The sequence below is a fragment of the Liolophura sinensis genome, chromosome 8, assembly GCF_032854445.1.
Source record: "Liolophura sinensis isolate JHLJ2023 chromosome 8, CUHK_Ljap_v2, whole genome shotgun sequence".
Lineage (NCBI taxonomy): Eukaryota > Metazoa > Mollusca > Polyplacophora > Chitonida > Chitonidae > Liolophura > Liolophura sinensis.
Genome location: NC_088302.1, coordinates 8495315 through 8519146, shown reverse-complemented (window position 1 = coordinate 8519146; position 23832 = coordinate 8495315). Strand labels below are relative to the sequence as shown.

Below are 23832 nucleotides of genomic sequence, written 5' to 3'. Positions count from 1 at the left end.
TTTCCTTGTGCCAGGGAATTGAAGTTCCGATTCAAGACCCTGTAAACTAAGACTGACTGCGATGAGGTGGGATGGTTTAAATAAGGTGAGATAATTTTGCAATTTACTCTGAAAGCCCGGAAATGTGTATTTTCCACATTTAAATCCATCCATTAATAGTTCGATGGATTATATGCCATATGTATATATGTTGTAGTAATGTGACGCCAAAAGTGCTCTCTGTGAACATATGCCTTGACATCTGGGGCAAACTGTTAGACAGGAAACGTAACGAGGGCGAGAGAGGACTCTCTGGTTTGCTGTACGTTACACTTCTCACAGTATCACAAATGCTGAGGTAGCGAAGTAACCAAACGTCCTCTATCGACTTTCATACTGAATAGAACCGTGGAAGAGGTAGGCCACTTTCCTATGGAATACGCAGGAAGTAATCCGTGGTAAGCCTGTTCAGCCTAGAGGCGTACTACAACAGAAACTGCATGGATTACACTGCGAGGTACACAGTTATACACGGATGTTCCGGTACCGTCACTAATACAAGAATGGAACTGTGTGAATTCCACTGTTCAAATGGAAGTACTTCATACAAAGATATCTGTGAATGTTGAAGATAAAATGTTTGCTTTTGAATCACTGAGCAAAACCACACTTGGAGTTCATTAGCGTTCTTTGACAGAGAAATTTCAAAACTCCAGTGCTCTCATTGTTCCAGGTAACGTATCAGTGATATCGTGTAGACGTACATGAAGTTCGCTGGAGATGACTTGCCCCCCACAAAATATGATATATGTCACCGTGAAAATGCTCATCTGCATACCTTGCCAAATGTCGGTGGTTTACCAGAAAGGCCCGGTTTTCTCCCAACACAAAATACTGCCCGGCATCGTATAAGTGAACATTCTTTGTATGGGGATATCGATAAAAAAGGAAAATATAAAGGTTCAAAACCGTGACTAATTGCTAGTCACTAACTAACGATGAGGTGAATCTGATACTGTTCGAACTTTACCTTAAAAAGTCTAATTATCGACTGGTACATTGCTCGGATAGGAAGACATTTCTGGTCTCCTTAAGTGAAATCAGTGTAATTCGTTTCTAATGATAGAAAACACATATTACCAATCGATTAAAAAGTTTGAAAAACTTGGATAGTAAATATCAACATTTATATTTTATTGCATAGTCTATGAGTATACAAAACATTATCATAAAAATTTCCAAATAATGTTTGGTTGAATACGAAAAGTTCTGCTCAAAATTGCTGACCAGAATGTACAGTTCTTGCGGGAAAAGGTGTTCAGTTACGGTTTCGTAGCCGTGCAGGCCCACTGACACAGGGATGGATAGTGACACTGGATTTTATTCCTTAATTAATATGGGATGCAAACTTAGGATATTGGAGATATTAATATCGTAGTTCACGATACTCGGTTGTAATCCTTTGCGTTGACCGTTGGATGCCCTGTGTCCTACAGTGTCATATTTTTAGATGCGACGAGCAGCTGTGTGGGAAGATGGCGTTTCTGTTGTTGGGGACGGTTTTTCGTCGGGTGAATTTCTAAAATGCGCATGCTTCGACCCATTTTGTACACAGTACGAATAACAGAGAGCTATTATATCAGTGGGGAGTTATACATTCGTTAAAATCGTGCTGACGTTTACCGGAAAACATCTGAGCGTATAAAGAAGTAAAAATGATTGAAGACGAATTTGCCAGAATGAATAAATACAATGAAAAAGGGCTGCCAGCTGAAGGAGAGCGTAATGCTTAATACTTAATTTCATTTAATTTCAGTGCTAATTTATCTCTAAAAGCAATTTTCGAAAAACAAAGCATACAATTAGTGTATGTATCACAGGTACACCTTAATGGAAACACGATTGCAAAGGCACATTATTGTGTTCCTTGGATACAGGGCTTTGTGTACCTACCCTTTCTTTCAGAGTTCGACGCAGTTTTGCAAATGTATCAACAAGGTCAATAAACAAAGTCATGCAGAAATGCATATGTATAAAAGCACTGTTATCGGGTTGTAACATTAACGAGTACATATTGTGGCCTGTCTGAATTCAGGAAAGTCTGATATCCGATGTGAAAACAATTCGTAAAACCAAGGTTATATACCCTTGATGAAAAACAAAAGCGTCCACATAAGCGCTAAATAGCATCGCCGCAGAGTGTAAATAAATCGTTTTATGCCACTGCTATAATTCAGTGTCTATCTCTCATGGCTGATTGTCCAGCAAAAACACCTCTTGGGGTCTTCGAGTCTGAGTTCTGATTTTCGTGCATATTGGAAGTCACTGGTTATGGAAACAATAATGTATGACAGGCAGACTTCAGAGTTTAGCCAGAAAGAGGCCATGTTGTGTTAGTCCACTTTTCCGTTCACATTACATTTCCCAGGTTCTGTAGCTTCCTTCACCTCTTCATCTGTAAAGTTTATGTTTGAAGTTCCATCTTCTGGGGATTCTTTTTGTGAGTATTTCATTGGATAATTCTCCGTCTACAAAAAACGAAAGAAAAAAAATAACTCTTGGAATTTTCCAACTTGGTACGGGAATGAAGAAAGATAACTTAATGTTTTCATTTTTCACCAATGTTTTGTAAAGATTTTCTGGCATTCTTCATTGAATCCAAACATATTCTAAAGGTTTCAGTGAAGTCCGTGGAAAATTTCACAATTTTCCCATTTTACCCACTGACAAATAAGAATGAAGACTTGGGAAGCGAATAAATAGGCCTATGTAAGGAATTTAGAGCCAATATAGGTATTTAGTGGTGTGATGAATTTCTTCTTTGAATAGTCTTACACCCGAACGATTATTTCACTTATATACCTTACATAAACCTAAATCAGTTTGTGGGCACATCCCATGCATTACATTGTTTTTGAAAGTTATCTGAAAATAACCCTCTAAGCGCTATCTGACCCAGGCAAAGGCGTATGTGACCAATCAACACATAAAAATGTACCACTTGACTGCCTGATAATCAACATGACTGTAGATTTTTACATACTAGAACCTTGACGAATTGCTTTTCACAGGAGGACACTCAGTCAAAAAATCAGAGAGGCAAACCATACGGGTTGGCATTCTATACTTACCTTTTCCGGGACGGGCACATCCATCTCTTGCTCGTGAGCGTAATGAGTTTTGACATCTGGACCGTAGTAGATCTTTCGTAGCACGTGAGATATGTACTTGGGATCGACGTCAGATGTTTTATTTGGACCTGGAGAGTGGCATCATTGATAAAAAACAAACCTGCTAATCAACAATGCCTACAAATTTTAACGTAAACAATGATATACACTAAGTGACGTAAAGGAAACTAAATTAAAGAAATTAAAGAAAATATTAAAGCACACATTGTCAATGAAAACCACCAATTTCTTTTACGACAGTCTGAATGAAGTCGGTAGTTTGCTCTAAATATCAATTTTCTTCTTCCATTTTATTGTGTGAAATATGCCTTTTATACAGAATTCTGATGGACCACTATAAATGATAAGATAGAAAAGTCAGCTTGGGTAAATGTCCACCGACTACGCTGCTCCATTATAAAAAGATGATTTGCATGATTGGCTGGCTGATTGTGGTTTGCGGCTGAAAATTTAAAATGTACACTTTTGCAACATCTTTAGAATATAAGTAAAAAAATCATGACTTATCGGGGTTCTTGCAAAACACTTGAACTAAAACCACGCACTGAGCAGATGTATGTAACTGGAATCAAATTGGCTATCTCAGTGGTCGAGGATTGGACGCCTGAAGTGAGAGGGACAACACTGAAGACTTATACAGACGGCCTCTTCCTTTATGCTAACCAAACGTGGTTTTTTGTATACAAGAAAATCCAGCAAGTGTTGTTAAAGTTATTGAGTGCACACGCCGCAGTGGCCACAAGGATCAGTTATCGGATGAAAGCAAACCATATCTTGTAAGCTTAAGGGAAGAACACCACCTCATGCTAGATTACAGAGGATTAAATCAATTTGCTAATATAAAGAAGTCCTAGTTCTAACGGCAAGTCTATTGGTTTAAACAGCTCTTGGGATCTCGGATTAGTCTGGGTGCATCCCTTGGGCTGTGCATACAGCACATGGACTGGAAAGTTTTTCATTAAAAATGCATACAATTCGTCTGTAATAAATATTTCTTTTTTCGAACCACGGTTGTGGGAAAAGAAAAATGAGGAACAAAGACAGTAAACCAACCTAGGACTGAGTTCGTCAGGATTAAGGGTGTTTTCATAGCATACCGTTGTTCTTTGTCTCAGGAGTAAAGCCATAATTGATAAACCTTAAATGGTGAGAAGTTTTGTTATGTTTTTATAAAACTTGCTTACTTCCCGGAAGGGAAAACCGAACGAATTGCCCAGTGTCATCTGTTAAGACTTTTTAACTGAGTTCACGCACTGGGGTAATTACAATCAAACTTCTGTGGCTTTGCAAGGCAATCCATTTTGACACTAATTTCCACAAGATTTCTCTTCAGCGTCGGAGAGAGCATAATATAGACAACATTTAGCAGTCAGCAGTCACCTGGAAGTTTTACTAATTTCTTACAAGATTAACTACATGCCATAAATTTGATTCTGTTGCCACACCTCGGCTTGTGCTGTACTCTCAAACCCAGAATAAGCCGCAATCTGATGTACGCTCTGCCTCAGATCCATAAATAAACGGTGTCACCGGGCTTAAATCTATTTGCTTTGGTGGAACAACAGTGTCTTACTCATATATAGTGTTCGGTCACGTTACACTCGGCTGTATCAGACTCTGTAAAGTGCTGTACAGTGTTAGATAACGGACAGAGATGCTCAAGGCAAAAACATCAGCGTAACTCTGGTCCTTGCTCTCTCCATCTCTAGGGCAACATGACCGCGATTCGCCAAAGGAAATGGCGTACATCATGGCGATTTCGATTAGTGATCATTGGTAAATCTGCTCTTGTAAAAAAATGGATTTCGTCTTACTGATCATTAACTCGTTCGGGAGAGAATTTCAGGAAAACTAATATGTAACGTTTGAATGGCAGTTTTGTTGTGTGTATGGATGTAGGTACGTCATTGGAAACCGAGCATTTTAGTTTTCAACTTGAGATCTGATAGTGTTGAATTAAATAACTACATGATTTATGCCCTGTTTTATGCCCTGATTATAAAATAAACATTATACTTTCTTTGATGCTTCTGGAAATGTCTTCATATAACCAGTAATGAAGCGATAAGAGACCTGTCCATAAATGGGGGCTGTGTGCAGACTGCCATGTAGTTTAGGTTTATGTTTGCCCAGCCACACTACCAGTTTCAACTTCCTTAGGATGGCACTTTTCGTTTTGGCCAAGATTTTCGATAAATCCATTGATGATTTTATCCTCCGTTGATTTCTCCTTTGGGCATGCTTTATGTTTTTTCCTTTATTTTCATTACGTTACCAAGGTAAGATGGGTGAAATGTTTGATACAGCACCTGTTAGAAAGCTGACTGCCAGTCCCACGATCATGGTAATCAACAATCCCACCAAGGTGTACAGCGTGTATGAGATAGAGTAGAATTTGGCCAGACCAGTGCTGTAGGTGAAAGAAGCATTTAAATTGTAATTTACCTTTAATAAACTATTGTTTTCCGATTTGCTGAAGCTTATTTTAGGTTAGAAGCCACCTACTGAGTTTATAAGCTGGAGATATCATACATCACACGTCGACAAAAATCAGACACATGACACAAAGCAGCCACCATGCAGCAGGAGTTGGATTAGAACTTCAGAGCAGGAAAGGGACAAATCTTCAAATATCTGTTCAGGTATGCTAAAGTCTGGCTGATCTACAGAAGGGAAACAAAACCGCTTGTAATTATGTTTTAGAGAGAAAGAAACCAGAGGAAAACGCGTAAAACCGTGTCAACGACCCGACACCATACTTGTGAGTATTGAATCGGAATAAGCCCTCCCGAGGAAAAAAATCGTTGCGCTTCTCAGTAGAGTTTTTACTGAAAGTATATATTACGGATGCTAAATGTATTTCTTTCACTTCAACATACGCCGCATTGGTTTTCCCAAGCAGGTAATTTTTCCCCCTCTCCTGCCTACGTTTTCAACACCTTGATGGAAAGAGTCTGACAGCAGTTTAGGTAGGCATACATGAAGTACACCACCACCGTGACCACAATGGCATACAAATTGAGTTCACCCAACAGATCAAAATCAGTGCTTCACATATGGGAAAGTTTCTGGGTTACTTGCCAATGGTCGGTGGATTTCTCTGGGGAATCTTTTCTCCACGAAACTCTCCACCGTGAAATAAGTGAAATATTTTCGAAGGATTGTGTCACACCACCATCAGTCAAGGAATCATTCATTATGTCCATGCAACAATTTATAGATGCAGTTGATGCAAATTGTATGTGCAAATCATGAACACCAATCAAATAATTACATAAAATTACATAAAATAAAATTAATAAAATCACGCGTTACTTACGCATTGTAGGGAGTGTCAGTCCAGATAATGAAGTCCTCTTGTATGGGCGGGACCGAATGGTTAGACCAGACTGATGACGTAAAGTTTGAGGCGTCTGTCACATTACACATGTCACTTGGGGCTGGAGGTAACCATGGCACCTTCAGAGTTGTGGCCCCCATGGCAATCCAAAATGTAATTCCCAAACCAGCAACAGCACCGGATATTACACCCTATTTTTTATAGTTAAAAACATTAACCTGAGACAAGCAATTGTTTTATAAATATGTTCTTTGAGAAATTGTTAATCATATAAATCATCAATCTGCATCAAAAGATTAACATGTCTGTGTCCATGAAATATCCCTGCATGTTACGAAATTCGGATGCAAGATTTTCTAACAAATCATCAACCTGCATCAAAAGATTAACATGTCTGTGTCCATGAAATATCACTGCATGTAATAAAATTCGGATGCAAGACTTTCTCACAGAAAAAGCAACAAAAATTTAAAAAAAAGGAAACCAGGCTTTATCTCAGAGTTCAGGAACATAATAAGAATAGTTCACCTAGAAACCATTTCTGTGGGTCATATGTACCTGGTTTACACATTCCTAAACTCAAACTGGGCAGAAACATTTGTTGACAAAGACGAATATGCTGGTTAATCAAGACTGAACAACATGACATGCATTACAAGACTTTAACCAGCAATACTTTTTCTAAACCGGAATAAATTGACGGTTTGTGTCTCCATGGAGATTGAGCCCATCACTGTACAGTATTCGCTTGGCTGACAAGTACAAACACATCCATGTTTTATTTGTTTTCTATGAGAACAAGATGAATATAGTCAACTATGTCTGTGGGATGTGATTTACATAAAAGCAATTTTAGTTTTTGATGACACCCTTGAATCTGCAGTAATAAAGTTTGATGATGACGAAGTTGCTTTAGGGGCCGGCTGAAGCTGGTAATCTGGGTGGCCCACAGAGGAGACAAAAACAAAGCTTCATTAATGGAACTGCAATAAGAATATTTCAGACACATGAGGAATTTTTCGGATAAACGGCTTAGTTTTTTTTCCAGTGTGGTTGTACATACTGTTGATACATTGCGGTGAAGAATTTCTTGTTGATGTTATTGATTGGAATATCTAAAACTGTGCAAGATCTAACAAGTAATACACTACTTAACTGTTGGAGCTGAATATATGTCCTTTAAGAATACTTCAGTTATGGCCACACTATTCAGCTAATAAAGCGTTGAATTTGGTCACGTTGAAGTATATTAGTGTAAAAGTTGAAAACTTCCACGTTGACACATGATCACATGACAATTATGCTATTAATTTCAGTTGTTTTGTCAACGTTTTGGAATTGTTTAGTATTCATACAAATGGAATGTACACATTAGAATTTTTATAGATGTACGATAACATTCCAAGGGTGACAGACAATATCGTGATATACAGCAATGATCCTTGCCTTATCATGCCTGCATCAGTACCTTAAGGACTTTGTACCCTACCACACTTCCCGTATGACTGCTAGAATTTACATTCAGTCCGTAAACTAATCAATTTTACCGAACCTTTCGTATTAAAAGCCAGGGTCTTGTTTCACGAAGCAGTCGCAAATTCCGCCTGGCGTAATTTCAGTGGCAACATATAGTGCCATGGTAATTGCCCTTGGCGTAGTGCTGCGACAGCTTTGTAAAGATGTGGATGGTTGCTTACATCCTTTAGCCATACGGCCCCCAACGTTTTATATTCAGCTTAGCTTTGTTGCATCAAAGATTTTAAAATCGTTAAATCACTTATGGCAAATGAAAGAAAAACTGCAATAGATACACTTATGTTTAAACCGTACAGGGACCTTTTTTGGATAGTAATGAGTAGAGCTCTCAATCAGGTCTCGTACCTTCACATTCGTCACGGGAAGAAAGCTCCTAAAACGAACAGGCCCACAGTTGGGACCGCTCAATGATCCCAACAAACTCCCTGTTATCTGAAAAACATTCAAAATGATAAAACAGTTTACAGGTTCAAGAATCGGGAAAACAACGGTGGGGATTTCTGCAACATGGGGATGAGTAAGCATTGGACGGGTTTTGCGTTCGTTCTAGCCGGTATATTTATGGTTGCCTTGAGGTTATAATCGTCAGCTTCGACATTCGTTCGGTCATTTCATGTCGGTATCTATATGTAGTAATGCCATTACATCTGTTCTGCTGCCTTTCTGGATTGAACTCTTGTCCACCCTGTCACAGTATACTGACAACGGATAGGCGATCTAGCCAAGGCAGAATGAAAAGAGACAATTTTCTCGTTGTTCAGCGGACCGGAAATAGTTTACAGAATGCAATGAATGCTTTATATAGCTTAAACGAGTCTAACCACCACACTATACATGGGTGTTGCTGCTTCGGTTATGGTCTGTTTCACATGGAATAAGTGTTCACCTGTTTTATTAGAATGATTCTATCTAGTACACGACTTCTACTATGAGAGCATTTCTGCGACTTTTGAGGGGATTCCAGCGCACGTCGGTGTCCCCAGTCAATAAGCCAAAAGATAAGATAGGCCAAGCCGCTTCCACCCATCAGTTCGTTTGCTAATGCTATTGGTCTCTCTATATCAGAAATGATGAGCAATTTCGAAATCCTATTTCTTTCTTAGATAGGGAAGGCGGCTTGCGATTCGTCTCGTTAAGACTGATTGTAGCACTGTTGCAATCCAGATGCTGTCTATTCCAACATATAGAAGGGATGTCTCGGGAAAAAACTGACTATCATAGCTGCAGGCTATGATGAGGGCGCCTTCCTGTCAACTCCTGTTTACACCTGTTCAGTCTCCATGAAACTGGATTGTGCGAATTGTCTTTTTTGTTGAAGAGTCTGTAAGAGCCCCACATGGCATTTGAATAAAATCTGTGACTTCACTGGTGCCTGTTTTATGCCGACCTGAATAAGACGGACATATTTCATGCATCTCTACAAATCGTATGGACACGTAAGTGTAGGAAAACCCTAGGCAGTTGGAAAAAATTGCAAATATTTTGCCAATATGTAAAAAGATGTCAAATTTAACACTGCATGTCCTTACTATCTCCATTGGGTTGTTTTAAGTAAACTACCATGGTATTGATCGTAAAAGGATTCGCATACCTTTTAGCCCAGTTCACATTTTGTGTAGGATAAATTGTTGTGCCCTGCAGTGGCGCAGCTAACCCGTAGGAGAGGAGCCGCCCACACAACCATATATCTGTTTTAATACACACATGGCTTTGGACTGAAGTGTTATACATTTACGTGTTCAAGCCAGTGTAGTGTAGTTAGAAGAGTGTAGGGCTACATACCTGCGTGATGGGACCACCGATGTTCATAATGAGGAAGGAGACACCAACAGACACCAGGACCAAATACCAGAACTAAAATACACAATAGACAGACTGTCGAACTCAGCGACAATATATAGCAGTAAATGTCAACACCCAAGTCTATTTAATATTATTTATTAGCTTTTTGTTTAACCTTATTATCACCAAAAGCGTTGTCAGTTTGGAAATAGGTGCTTCTAAATATTGACATCCTACATGAGTACATGTAGGTTTTGTGCTTTTTCAACGAAAATGTCAGAAGAAAAGGAAAAGTAATTCTATCAGAAAAAAAAAAACAAAAGAAAAAGTGCATGCTGATATCTAAAGGTATGGATAAAAATTATTCTCGCGTAGGAGAAGAGAACGGTTTGTGATTATACCACCCTGCCGTGAATAAATATTTCAGTGGTGACAAATGTTACAGAATAATCAAGCACCTGGGAAATAACAACCCCAATAAGACGATATTAACACGCACTGTTTCATAATGAAATATCGATCAAATTTGCAACTTTGCTACAACCTTAGCCATCATGGCAGCGCAAATACTGCTTAGAGGCTTCGCAATTCTTGTTTAATTCAAATCGGCCCCAGATAGTCCCACCAAATGCAATCAGAAATGCGAATGTTTGAGCAACTCACTTAAGTACCTAATTTGTGCTTTCAAGTAATCTTTTTCATACAGATTACAGCATAACGAGTGTATTCATAACCTCCAACTGCACCTCCAAGTGGTCCTCCTCTGTAATACCCCGAAAACAGTTGGTTTTTTGTTTGCTTATTTTGTTTGTCTGAGATTTAGAGACATTTTCAACACTACTTCCGGCATAGGAGAACTATGTCTCCTTATACATAAACAAGGATGATTCCAATGCCCAACTGTTCACAGATCTGCCTCACTGAAACGCTATACCTAAAGTACAAAATATGATGCTGCGCCAAGTTATAGTAAACTGTCCCCGAGCCTGTCCCATTATGCCAAGGTTCATGTGAGGGAATACAAAAATTACAAAGTATATTGTACTTGGAATGGACCCACTCAGGATTAACCTGTAGGATCCTGTCTTCGAAACGGACTTTGTAATCTGTCTGCGTCAGTCAACAGTGTTTTCTCAGGGATAGATATACAGTGGATGGGTTTGCCAGGAAAGTCTTAGCGAAAGGTTACTTCTGGCAGATGGCCCGAAGGCTCCATACTGGAAGTGGCTAATGTACATCAGACATCATGCACTTAGAGCGAAAATTCCTGTTGTCCGACACACACGGTAGAATAAGACTAAACTATTTTGGAGTGAGATGAAATCAGCCATCTGTGTTTGTTAGTGATCTCCCTTGCAGAATCTCACAGGGCATTAGGAGCCGGTGTTCGGCAGGTGAAAGACAATATGACTACCTACTGCAGGGGATTGGGAACTTAATCTAAACCAACATCTGTATCAAAAAGAGGGAATGCTCTTTACTGAACAAGGAATTAGTGAAATTTGAACCGAAAATGACTTGACTGTCAACATTCTAACAAGAACTTAAACTATGATTATTGAGCGAACATAGATACACGCAGAACGGTATTTCTTGAGTATTTTGGAATGTATTGTTTGTTGCTGTGACATTTATTGATGTGCCGCCTGATGTGATGTGTTATTTGTTTATGCCTAATTTTGAGCATGTGACATTTGCCGATGCCATTAATGTTACTTATAGAAATAGAATTCGTGGTTGTGTTACTTGCTGAGATTCATGTTATGTGTAAAGATATGTTTTTGGCCGAGTGCCTTACATCCATGCCCCATTTATGGTAAGTGTTTGTGGATGTAAATTATCTATCACATAAATTAAATCACATTTTATAATAACATACATTAAAGACTTCTCACCTAAGATCTTTGCTATTACGGTTGCCCTTGTGTCTTTCATCTTTGGCCAGTACGGTTTGATGAAATCATTCAGAGTTATGGCAGATAAACTGTTCAGGCCTGACGACAGGGGTGCTGGAATAGAAGGAACTGGTTGGAACCTGATGCCCTCATAGCGCATGTTGGATAACAAGAGATATGCTATCAGGTGTTTTGTTCTTCATTACTAAAGATACAAATGTCAGGTAACAGTGACGATCACTACTGCACAATGGTGAAGCACGAGTACAATACAGCTTTATGTGAGATATGGTGTGTAATATAGAAGAAAACGTTTGTTCTATTCTAATTCAGCATACATGTATTCCCGACGGAATTCGTAAACGTTACTCTTTGCCGTGCCCTCCATTCGTTAATGCATAAAATATTGATTTATTTATTTGATTGGTGTATTAGGCCGTACTCAAGAATATTTTCACTTATACTAGCAGAGCCCGGAGCAACATGAAATACTGAGGCAAGAGCCATGAAATGCTACATGTAAGACTATTAACAGATAGCATGTGTATGTTTGTCTGGTAAATAGCCTACTGAAGTTTGTTGGCATCAGACAAAACAAATTTAGCCCTTGGTCAATATGTTTTTCTGTGAATTTCCGAAAGATAGAGAAATAACCTTTTATAGCATGGAATCAAGTCAAAAGGTTTAAACTGGCGGTGATTTGTTGACTCCAGACTGGATGGAAAAACAGTGATCGGAAATTTGCATAAGGTGTCAGACAAAGTGTATTATCTTTTCGCATATCCTTGTCATGATTGAATATCCATACCCTGCCGCTTTTGGCACGTAGAATCTTAATTTACTCAGATTTAATGTGAAAGAGCACAGCATTAGTCAGTTCTAGCACGAACTTCCAAAACGATAAATGCATCTTTAAACTCATCACGGACGGTTTTCATTCAGAAAAAAAAAATTTTTTATATAAAAGCTTTCCAATTTTTAAACAAAAAGACAATGGCCAAAAGGTGTTGCGTTGAAATATTTTGATTTCATGATCATTGCCAAGTTGTGGAAAAGTATTTCAGAGATGGAAATATGAGTTCAGTCACATGAGGTTTATACGGAGACAATCTTCCACGAACCTTTCACACATATGTATTACAGGGATACTCTGTCCAGAACTAACCTGAGGGAGGCACTGAATAACGCAGCCAGAAAGATGCCGGGAAATCCAGGCAGGTTATAGAAGAGTTCCATCACAAAGTACGGCAGAATCTAAAACATAAAAAACGGCGCTGTTGAACGGTCTTCCTGCTTTTAGCGAAGGGATCAGAAGTTATATGTTCTACTTTGTTCTTTCCATGAGTTTGTCACACTTGTCGGTGTGTTTCCTAATAAAACACCTACGAAATAAGAACTGCGGAGTTCCAGAGGGAAATGATGCCTTTTTACAGCGATTTGGATTCTCTTATTGTAGCTTGTAAGATACACGTGTAATATAATAGACAACATCGCGGATGATAAAACCACAGGATCGACGGCATAGAGTCCGCACATGGTTACGCCTAATGGATGGATTCTGACCTCTTGTCAGCATACCTCATTTACGGTTTTATTCTAACCATTAAGTACATGCTAAAAGTGTGGCAACTTAGACGATCATTAGCGCCATGGTTCAAGAATAATCAAGTAAAACATATATTGATTTTTAAAATTACAAGTCATTAGACGTTGTTGGTGTTGAATCACTGAAATGCTGTGTTTCATGACATTCAATAAACAGTAACATGATAATACAATGTAGGGACGAGAATTCTGGTTAATGCAGGAATCCAATATAAAAGACGACAGCTCATTTCGGTATAAAACTCATCCTTTTTAACCTCGCTTTTGTTTTTACTTTGCTAACATTTCGGTTGGAGATAAAACACGTTATTACCTCATTAGAGTTGGTAATGACGCCCTCTTCGAAAGGATCACATCTCTTATTGGTGTAATACGCGTACGCTGCGAATCCTTGCATGGCAGCCAAAATGGCTAGCAAGTAGAACCCGGGCACGCTCAGCATCAGCACTCTGAGAAAGCAAAATGAAAAAAAAATATCACCAAAAAAGAATCGATAACTGAATTATTAATTGGTACGAGAAAGGTTAATTCAAGAACGTTTTGCGCCTGTCCCCGAGCTGAGAAGAGAAGTAAAAAGATTCTAGTTGAGTAATAACTTTAAAAGTAGATCAATAATTAAATCAGTTAGCAGCAAGATTTAATTAAGGTGATAATTAAATTAGTCATTCTCACATTTCTAGCAGCTTTGAGCTTCGAATAAAGAACTTTACATAAGCCTCTGATAGCAATAAAAATCCTGTTATTATAATGTACATTAAAAATTGCTAAAAACCAAATCCTACTTAAACCATCTGCACGGTTTACCTACAATATTGTGAGATGTTTAAGATCTACTGTCACAAAGATGACAGGCATGATACGCTGCCCAGTCACATCACACAAACACCGGGCCAACCAGTATGGCCAACCAGTCACATTATACTGACAACGGGACGACCAGTCACATGACACAAACACCGGGACAACCACTCACATTATACCAACACCGGGACAACTAGTCACACTATACCAATACCTGGACAACCACTCACATCATACCAACACCGGGACAACCAGTCATGTTTCCTTGCTCCAACCTCTCATTGCTGAGCGCCAATCGAGTCAACAATAAGTACAATTTTAATAATCTTCGGTAACATAACAACGTGTAGTATTGTACTGTTCAGTGCTGTTCACGTCTTCGTTGGTCCCTCCAACATTACATATAGTATTAATATTGTACTACCTGCAACCTGCGGATGATCGTGGGTTTCCCCCGGGGTCTGCCCGGTTTCCACCCATCATAATGCTGACCGCCGTCGTATAATTGAAATATTCTTGAGTACGGCGTAAAACACCAATCAAATAAATAAATAAATAAATACATAAATAAATATTGTACTATACTAGATTCACTGGTGGTGTCTCATACCTCATGACAACTGTAGTATTGTGCTATTCATTACGGTGCAAATCTATGATTACACTTTACTGCTGCTCTCTACCCAATTTCCCGTTCTTGTGCTCTACCTATTTTACCGTACAGTACTGTAAGTGCTCTGTTCTAGATGATTGCACTCTTCACTATTGTGCTGTTCTTGTTATGTACATAATTCACCTTACAATATTGTGTTATTCAGTGCTCTTCTCTTGCATTGTTACACTCTTCACTTATGCACTCTACTTAATTCCTTGTTACACAACATAAATGAGTGCACTGGTTTGTTACCCTCTGCTCAGCTTTTGCTTTGTTACACCTTCCAGTACTGCACTACACCTAATTCCCGGTTCTAACGCAGAAGAGAGATATATAACGTACTGTCTAGCATGTTTCTGGGAAGGCATCGAGACGATTCTCTGGACGGCCTGCTGGTTAAAGGAGATTGTAAACCAATAGAAAATCCCGCCAAAGAGGGTTGTCCAGAAGCTGGTTCGAATCGTGGGATCGAAGCTGAACCTAAGGAAGGATTGATCATCAGCGGATTAGTAATGCATTCATCATTTTATCATAAAAAGTGAAAACGTTTAAAAGTAAGAATTTTACAGTCAGAATGTTTTATATTTGAAGGCATGTTGTTACATTAGAAATACTGCGTAACGATAAACTTACGTAAAGTTTCTGATCCTTTTGCCAGCGACATTGTAGTCCCAGAAGTCACGTATGCTCTCCATATCCACAAGGCACTGATGATTGACATGAAAGAAGAAATAATGAGATGAAACCAGTAAAAAATATGACGTTCAGTTTTACCACTTAATTACAATTTTATTTGCATGCGGAAAGCACATAATAAAAATGAAATCTAAATGAAGCTTACGTCAAACAACAGCTAATATGTGTATCACTCATCATCCGAAATAGAATTAATGACTTAATAATGTCACAACTTTCAACACGCACTTCCAAAAACATACACTAAAATCTCCATACTCATGGTTACTTGACATAAACACTCAGTCATAAAGTTTGTGTGATATAATCAACAAAATAGTCGATATCCCATCCTTGAAATGTTTAACGTGTATGGTTACCACAAATAAAAGTTAACCGATTTCGTCAAAGTCAGAAATAAAACACCATATAGCCCGGCGTTGACATACGTTGTATGATCTGTAGTCTATTTCTTTAAAAATGGCCTTTAGCCAGTGGCACGTGACATTGGTAATGTTAAACTCCCATGAGCTTGTTTTCAACACAAGAACTCATAGCCTCGGGAGGTATCATTATTAAAAAATGAAGGTATGGGCGAAATCCAGTATATTTGTACGGAGAGCAACACCAGTTACCTAAATGGGATCGACTCGACTTTAAACACTGTTTCTGACACAACGTTATGTGAAATTCCATTCAAGTATTGGCACAATATAACCGTAATTTTGAGAGGTTTTGTTTTTGGTGTTGAATAATTATCGTGTCACCCCAGGCAATTAAATCTTCGTTTCGAAAGCAATTCTATGGAGTTTAACATTATACATCAGACAAAGTATTCCAACTGCATTTTATTGACAATACTAATAGACGTCCAGCATATGAATGTGTAGAGCTTGTGGTGTTACGTGTCACTGACGAAACGCAATAGTTGTAGCAAATATGACGGATTTTACAGATAGCTGAATATAAGTGACAAGTTTAAAGAAAGAGACAAGAGCAAGTGTAACCAGAAGTAACTAGTATAAGCCAAATAAACAGGGTTACTCTTGGTACATTTCTGTTTTCAAATAGATGAACTACAATGTCTACATGAAAACCATTACATGTAAAACTCTATGTATACAGTATTTGTATACTGTTTTGCCATCTTGGCTGCATGGTAAATGCGGACATAACATTGTAAATATGTTTTAGTTTCAAATGCATGATTTTCATTGTATTTTTACATATTTCAGACAATTGCTCAGTTTGAAAAGCCAGTTATAAATAAGTTATTCGACGCGTAGATTAATACAATTTTGTGCAGGAGCAAGACACGAAGACATGAATTTATTCACTATATCAACGTCCAGAACTCAGATGAGAGCAGTGCTCCATTAGAATCAGTTTGAACTCATATTCCTATATCCAGCAGTTTACCACCCTCACCCCCACCGGGCATTGCCCGGTTTTCTCCCACCATAATGCTGACCGCCGTCGTATAAGTGAAATATTCTTGAGTACCGCGTGAAACACAAGTCAAATAAATAAATAAATATCCAGCAGAGTTTATTCAGATTGCATTAAGATGGCTCCATAACAGGAGTGATATAGACTTTAATGACTATTTATCAGTTGACCAACCCTCAACAAACAGTATTGCATGATATGACTTCATCCTTCTGGATTGCTTTAAACTTCATTGACTTCATCCCTCACCTTGATCACAATTGCCAGAAGCCCGAACACCATAATACTCATCTGGAAGACGTCCGTCCATATCACCGCTTTAAAGCCTCCCTGACAAGTAAAACAACCGTATCAGCAAATTGACAACGAAGTTTATACTGTCGGATTGCTTTGTGAAAGAGATCCAAGAGACAAATATACCAAATCACACAGTCTAAAATTAAACAAAAACGTTAAGGATCATAACACAAAAATCACTTTCAGTTCTCAGACTTTAGATTTTAGTTGCATGGGTTTGAAAGAATAGATTTGTTTTCTTCGTTGAGCCGTGTTAATATTCCACTCGTGTTTACATTGCCAAGGCAGGACAATTCCAGTACTGGATTTGCTTTACGATTACTTTTGAGCGTCTGAGCAGCCATTAGTGTCAAACGAGCTGAGGCTTGAAGGATTCACCGGTTCCTGGTAAATGACTGCGATAGTGGATATGCCAAAGACGTCATCTAGGTTCACTTTAAGCTCTGATAACGTGGAATTTATCGATCGATTTACGCAAGTTGATCCGCACTGAATGTTTTCATCCTGCACGAGAACCAAGCTGATGATCCGTATCATCATTGTTTATAGCATTTTTTTCAATTGTTTGTTTGTTTTGTCTTGGTTTTCAATGCTTTTAAATAAATGATGTCGTAAAATGCCGCTTACGCAGATTCAGATCTTTGCAATTAGTGGTCATAGTTTTGAATCCGTGGAATCATTAATAAACTATTAGTAATGGGATTACAAGTTAGTAATCTACGACTTTCTGGTCCAACTTACAATGGATGTGTAGACCACTGACGACAGTCCCACAATCATTATGGAAGCCCAGATGGGGAATCCTGCAACTGTACAGAATTGAAAGGCCCACGTTTAACTTCATGCTATTGTTGTAGTGTTACGAAAGAGGAACAAGTTGAAGATGTTAAATATTGTTAATAATCACTTTGTGAATGGTATCCGCTAACTGCATAAAGGTAAAAGTAAACAAAGAGAGAACATATTTTTGTACACCACGGAGAGTACTGGAACATATGGAATGGGAACTGGTACATGTAACTTTTGAATACACAACCAACTGGTTATTATTTCGTTACATATTAATTCACAAAGTTACACACAAAAAATTCCTACCGGCATCGAGAGCAATGGCTGGTCCATATAGAACAATTCCCATATATACAGACTGAAAGAAGAAGATTGATTGATTAATTGACTGATTGAATGATTATAACTGTGCAACGACTAACTAATGTGTGTAACACAGGAAATGGGTTAGATTGGAAGACTCCTTCTGTTAAAGCGTTACATACAAAAGCAGTGGTTTCACATTTCGTGCGGAAGATTGCAGTTATCGGAAAATGTTATTTATCATTCAACTAAACACCGTGGAAACGTGTTGTCCACCAGTTTATTATTAGAAACATATCGAGAAAATTATTACCTGAAATATACCGATTAAACATAGTTTAAGAAAACATATTTTACTTTAAAAATCAGTTGCATTCAAATATTTCCAGTCGCAGGTGTACTTTTATTGTTGTCACAGCGAATCTCTTGAGTAATCTTTTTCATTATAGTTCTTACACATATATCTCTTGTTAAAGAGTATTTTTGTGAAAAACAAACCGATTAAAATATGCATGAGACAAAACCATTTTAACATACTTACGTTTTTCACCATGCCAAGGAGTGAACCGACTTTTTGCACCAGCCTGGAGTTATACCTCAACAGAAGATACTGTAATTATAAGGATACTGTAATTATAGCATACAGTCGGAGGAAAGTGTCACCATCTTCTACTATAGCATCAACTGACTGTATACAAGATAAGACCCAAACGTCGAAATAACCAGCCATCCTTTGAGTTGATGGCAGTGAAACCAGGTCGTAGCTGATATTGTACATCGAGAGTAGCTTCCCTTTTATTGTGATCATGCACGTCGTGATATGAGAACTATGCGTAATTACAAGCTGACATAAAGGATAGAGGTTCGGAGTGGGCTACAGTACAAACTACATAGCCCACAGTGCTTTTGAACACATCCAAGGAATTCTACCCTTTTCAATTTAAAGCAAGATATTTTATTTTCGGAAAAAAACACTGTACGTGGAGAAAAGTACAAAGCTGTGGAGAAATTTAGGTACATGTAAATAACGCGTATTCTTGAGTACGGCGTAAAACACCAATCAAATAAATAATAAATAAATAAATAAATAACGCGATTACGTCACTGTCCTTACTAACGAGTACCGGCACAATTCGTGAGTCCCACGGCCATTGTCCTTACTAACTATTACATGCACAATTCGTGAGTCCCACAACCATTGTCCTTAATCACAATTACTGGCACAATTCCTGAGTCCCACGGCCATTGTCTTTACTAACGATGAATGGCACAAATACTGAGTCCCACAACTATTGTCCTTAATAACAATTACTGGTGCAATTCGTGAGACCCACAACCATTGTCCTTAGTAACTGTTACAGGCACAATTCGTGAGACCCACAACCACTGTCCTTAGTAACTGTTACAGGCACAATTCGTGAGACCCACAACCACTGTCCTTAGTAACTGTTACAGGCACAATTCGCAAGTCTTGCGGCCATTGTCCTTACCAACGATTACTGCCACAATTCGTGAGTCCCACAACCATTGTCTTTAATAACAATTACAGGCACAATTTGTGAGTCCCACAACCACTGTCCTTAATCACAATTACGGGCACAAATAGTGAGTCCCACAACCACTGTCCTTAATCACAATTACGGGCACAAAAAGTGAGTCCCACAACCACTGTCTTTACTATTACAGGCATAATTCGTGAGTCCCATAACCACTGCCCTTACTAACTATTACAGCCACAATTCGTGAGTCCACCATTGTCCTTAATAACAATTGCTGCCACAGTTCGTGAGTCCCACAACCATTGTCCTTAATAACAATTACTGGCACAAATCGTGAGTCCTATGGCCATTATTATCATAATAAAATTATGATAATATAGTGAAAGGCTTTTCACACGTCTAAAGCCTCGCGAAATGAGTAATATAAACAAGCAAGTAGATGTGCGTGTTTTTAAAATTACAAAGAAGAATAAAAAATATCAGCTATTCGATCAAAAAATGTAAATTAAAAAGTCGGACGTGGCTTTACCTCGTAGGAACTAGTAATGTTGAGGGGATGAAGTAGCGGTACAGTTATCCACGCCGCCAGAGCGTTCGAGATTAAGATACATATAAAAGTCAATATGGCGGGCACTCCATAAACGTACGATTCGGCGGGATTACCCAGGAGAAAAATGGAAGACATATACGTGACTACCAGCGACAAGGCCACCGGGAAAACTCCCATAGTTCTGTCTCCCACCAGATACTTCGATGTGGAGGTTTGTCCGGATCCCGCTATCGCATGGTATATGCCAATAGCCAGGGATATCACTGTTGTGGCTCCAAACACAGCGTAATCCGCGCCGTGTATGCTGAATGTCGTTTTGACCATTTTGGAACTGTGAACTTCACAAATCCCGCGTATGACAGAATGTTTCCCACAAAGTAATCCTTCCCATACAGTACTCCTTACCGTACGAACTGATGGTCAGGTCTCAACACAGAGAAACAATTTTGAGCCTGGAGAGGCAAAGCAATATTCTCCCTCTTAATCGCGTCGCAATTGACGTACTAGTTTGAAATGTGATAAACTGCCATCACAGCGAGATGTTGTTAAGATGGTAGACGTTTCAACAAGGAACACAATTTTTACATAAGATTGCGTAAACTATGCTTGTTGGAGACGCACGTTACTTAGAAACGGCAGCCCCATTCTCTAGTACAGCACAGCTATCTGACCGGATATGCACGTTGCCGGAAGCCACCTAGTGGCAGCCTCCATGTCTGTGGTTAGAGCATGTGGCGTAAGAATAAAGCATTAATTTCCATTGAAAGTGAACTGGCTAGTTTTTAACACGTGCAACGGATTTTTTTTTAATAAACACCTGTTATGAATAAACCACACTATATAAGACGTCCCTTTGCATGCATTACATATTAAGTTGTGATAAAAAGTCTATTCACAGTGAAATCCACATGTATCATGTCATGATGTAGAAAAGCGACTTCCGGGTAAAAAAAAACAATTGATGTCAGGAAGAGGTTTTTGTTTAATCCGCTTTGGAATCTTTTTATGTTGCTGTTCAAATCTAATTAAAAAATAAAATTGAAAAAAAAAGACACGCTCGAAGTCCTACTGACTATGTTGTGAAATCCTGGTCTGTTTGAAAGGCGATATTCACATCCCAACGAAAACGTAGCAAAATGACCCAGTATATTGTATGACTCATCCCGTCGTCCCACCTTGCGTAAAGCGTCCTAATTTGTTGCAGCAAATTTTTATTGAAACGAGTGCACATGTACCGGTACCACGCACGTCCGGCAAAGTCAGTTTAACAGTAATGGGACGCTGATATGAGTACTGATGAGCGATGTAAGGCGACGCCATTACGTAATGACTAATGGGAATGGATATTCCAAAAATGAATAAGAGAAAACACAGGGATTACATAATGCAGGCTTGTATATCCAACATAATCATGTTGCGGGGGAGATTCTAGAATTAAACACTTGTTGTGACGTCACTCTATCCAAAAAATCGTAATTTCTTAGTCAGGAAAGTGTCCCATATTTAAGCTGGTTAGGCACTCCACTATTTACACGTTTGCTGAGACGTCACGCTAATGTCAGCGCAGTTCATTAATTTTCAAGAATCCACGCTAGCGAGTTTGTGGTTAAAGTGGTGATGGGTGACGGGTGACGACTTGTACCACTTGAGTGCGCCTTCAACTGATTTTCGGTAGTGCGTCATTCGAGCTCACGAACACCACGTTTTAAAACGTTCTAATATCCCACGTTTTAAAACGTTCTAATATCCCACTCAGCTATTCGGAAACACCATGCAAGTCTCTCCTTTTACACAAATTTATGCATTTTCTGTGATGTCAATCCTTTGTCATAGGAATGCTGTACATGAAGGGTCAATTCGTTTCTAATGAATGTGAAACTCATTTTCTAACAGTTTCGTTCTTCGCCCTCGTTTCCAATAACCAAATGTTGCCAGTGTGAGAAAAGGCAGAGTAGGCACAAATATGAACAGCAGGGTGAACTGGTGGGTCTTATTTGTGGTACTCTGTTTACGAACATGGATATCTCGAGGCCTGGTTGTGTCAATGTAATCATATAGTCGCTGTCCATAATCTTACACACCCAGTAGTAATCTATGAAGAGTACAACTGACTGGACTCCCAGTGGCTAAAAGCTCTAACGCTGTTGCACTAAAACTTCATGTAACATTATCACGAAAGATTAACCATGCTACGTGTTGTAGTAATACACGAAAGAGCATTAAATGATCCTAATTTTGATGAAACGTTTTTTTATTATTTGTTTGAAATGACACCGCGCGACTCTTGAAAAAGAATTGATAGTTGTGCGTTACCACAAACACGTTTAAGAAGGACTCGGTTATGAAGATATTATTACTCTCCGAATCGGACATTATAAGAGTTCTGACAGACACACACCAGGTCCCTTATATATGCCTAGCTCTCAAGGAAAAGTTTTAACCACCTGCATCTGAAATGTCGATTCAAGCATATATTGTCATATCGGTATATATAAAGAGCCAGAGCTAAAACATAGCCTCCGTACTCTCTGCGCACTTTGCCGCCCCACTCCCTCACACCGCTAAACACAGAAATCATTTTTATGTAATACTAATGCAAACGTTTAAGTGGAGGAAACACCTCGTAACTGTATATTACTGCACAAAAAAGTCCTCGGCGCTTCGCACCTCATACTTGCTTATCCATGAATGTGCCGTCACTCATCCTTTCTCCACATCGTAAACCATCACTTACGGTGATATATGGTGCAGAACACTTATACGAGAGGTGTGCATTATCTGAGCATGCGGGCTGCAGTCTATCACTCAAACATAAGGTGCCGCCTCTGTATTAATGGGATTTATTCTAACATTCATCACGACAGGAACGTGTTTACTTCTATTCTAACACATAAAAATTTGGCCACATCCAAGCCCCTGTGCTGCAAAAATGAATCTGAAAACACTTGCTTCACCCATGATCAAAATTGGTTATTTTTTGGCGAGGGAATCTATACTAACCAGCTCTCCTGACTTGATAAAAATAATAGTTTAGTAGTAAGTAGTTTAGTGGTAGTCTTAGGTTTTGACCAACTGATATTGACAAGATTTTATAAAGAAAAAGGTCACTGGGAAAGGCAGACGACATTTCCCAAGCGCTGGTGATTTTTTCGTCACGTGATACACCTTCAGGATAAGGGTCCATAGTTAATATATTACATAAAAGCGTGGTGCCCTGATCATTTTGTGGTAGGCTCGCGCTTGGTCTTTGCCTCAGCTTCTGGAAATCCAAGCTAAGTGAAGTAGCGTGAAAGAGGGGATGTGGAGTGTAACAGTCTTGGTATGCATACCGAATATCATCACCGAGTATTGACTTTACAGAAAAGTATTTAAGGCTGACATGTAACATTTTGAATGCACCAGATATCCACGCCGACTATGGGCGAAGGAGGCAAGAAACGGTCGAATAAGTTCTGCAGCCGTCTTCCGTTCGTTTCATATGCGGTA

At 38.9% G+C, this 23832-nt stretch overlaps 1 protein-coding gene across 1 annotated transcript in view; it reads right to left on the bottom strand.

Annotated features, from left to right (window-relative positions):
* Positions 1-2372: 2372 nt before the first annotated feature.
* The window catches only part of LOC135472528 (sodium/iodide cotransporter-like), a 44096-nt gene continuing 22636 nt past the window's right edge, over positions 2373-23832 (bottom strand). The window contains exons 2-11 of the mRNA XM_064752072.1: positions 17158-17238; positions 15418-15491; positions 13642-13777; positions 12873-12977; positions 9829-9900; positions 8392-8478; positions 6490-6701; positions 5480-5580; positions 3111-3238; positions 2373-2507 (exon numbers count right to left, since the gene is read on the bottom strand). Of these exons, the coding sequence (XP_064608142.1) occupies positions 2373-2507; positions 3111-3238; positions 5480-5580; positions 6490-6701; positions 8392-8478; positions 9829-9900; positions 12873-12977; positions 13642-13777; positions 15418-15491; positions 17158-17238 (1131 nt within the window). The remainder of the gene's footprint in view (positions 2508-3110; positions 3239-5479; positions 5581-6489; positions 6702-8391; positions 8479-9828; positions 9901-12872; positions 12978-13641; positions 13778-15417; positions 15492-17157; positions 17239-23832) is intronic.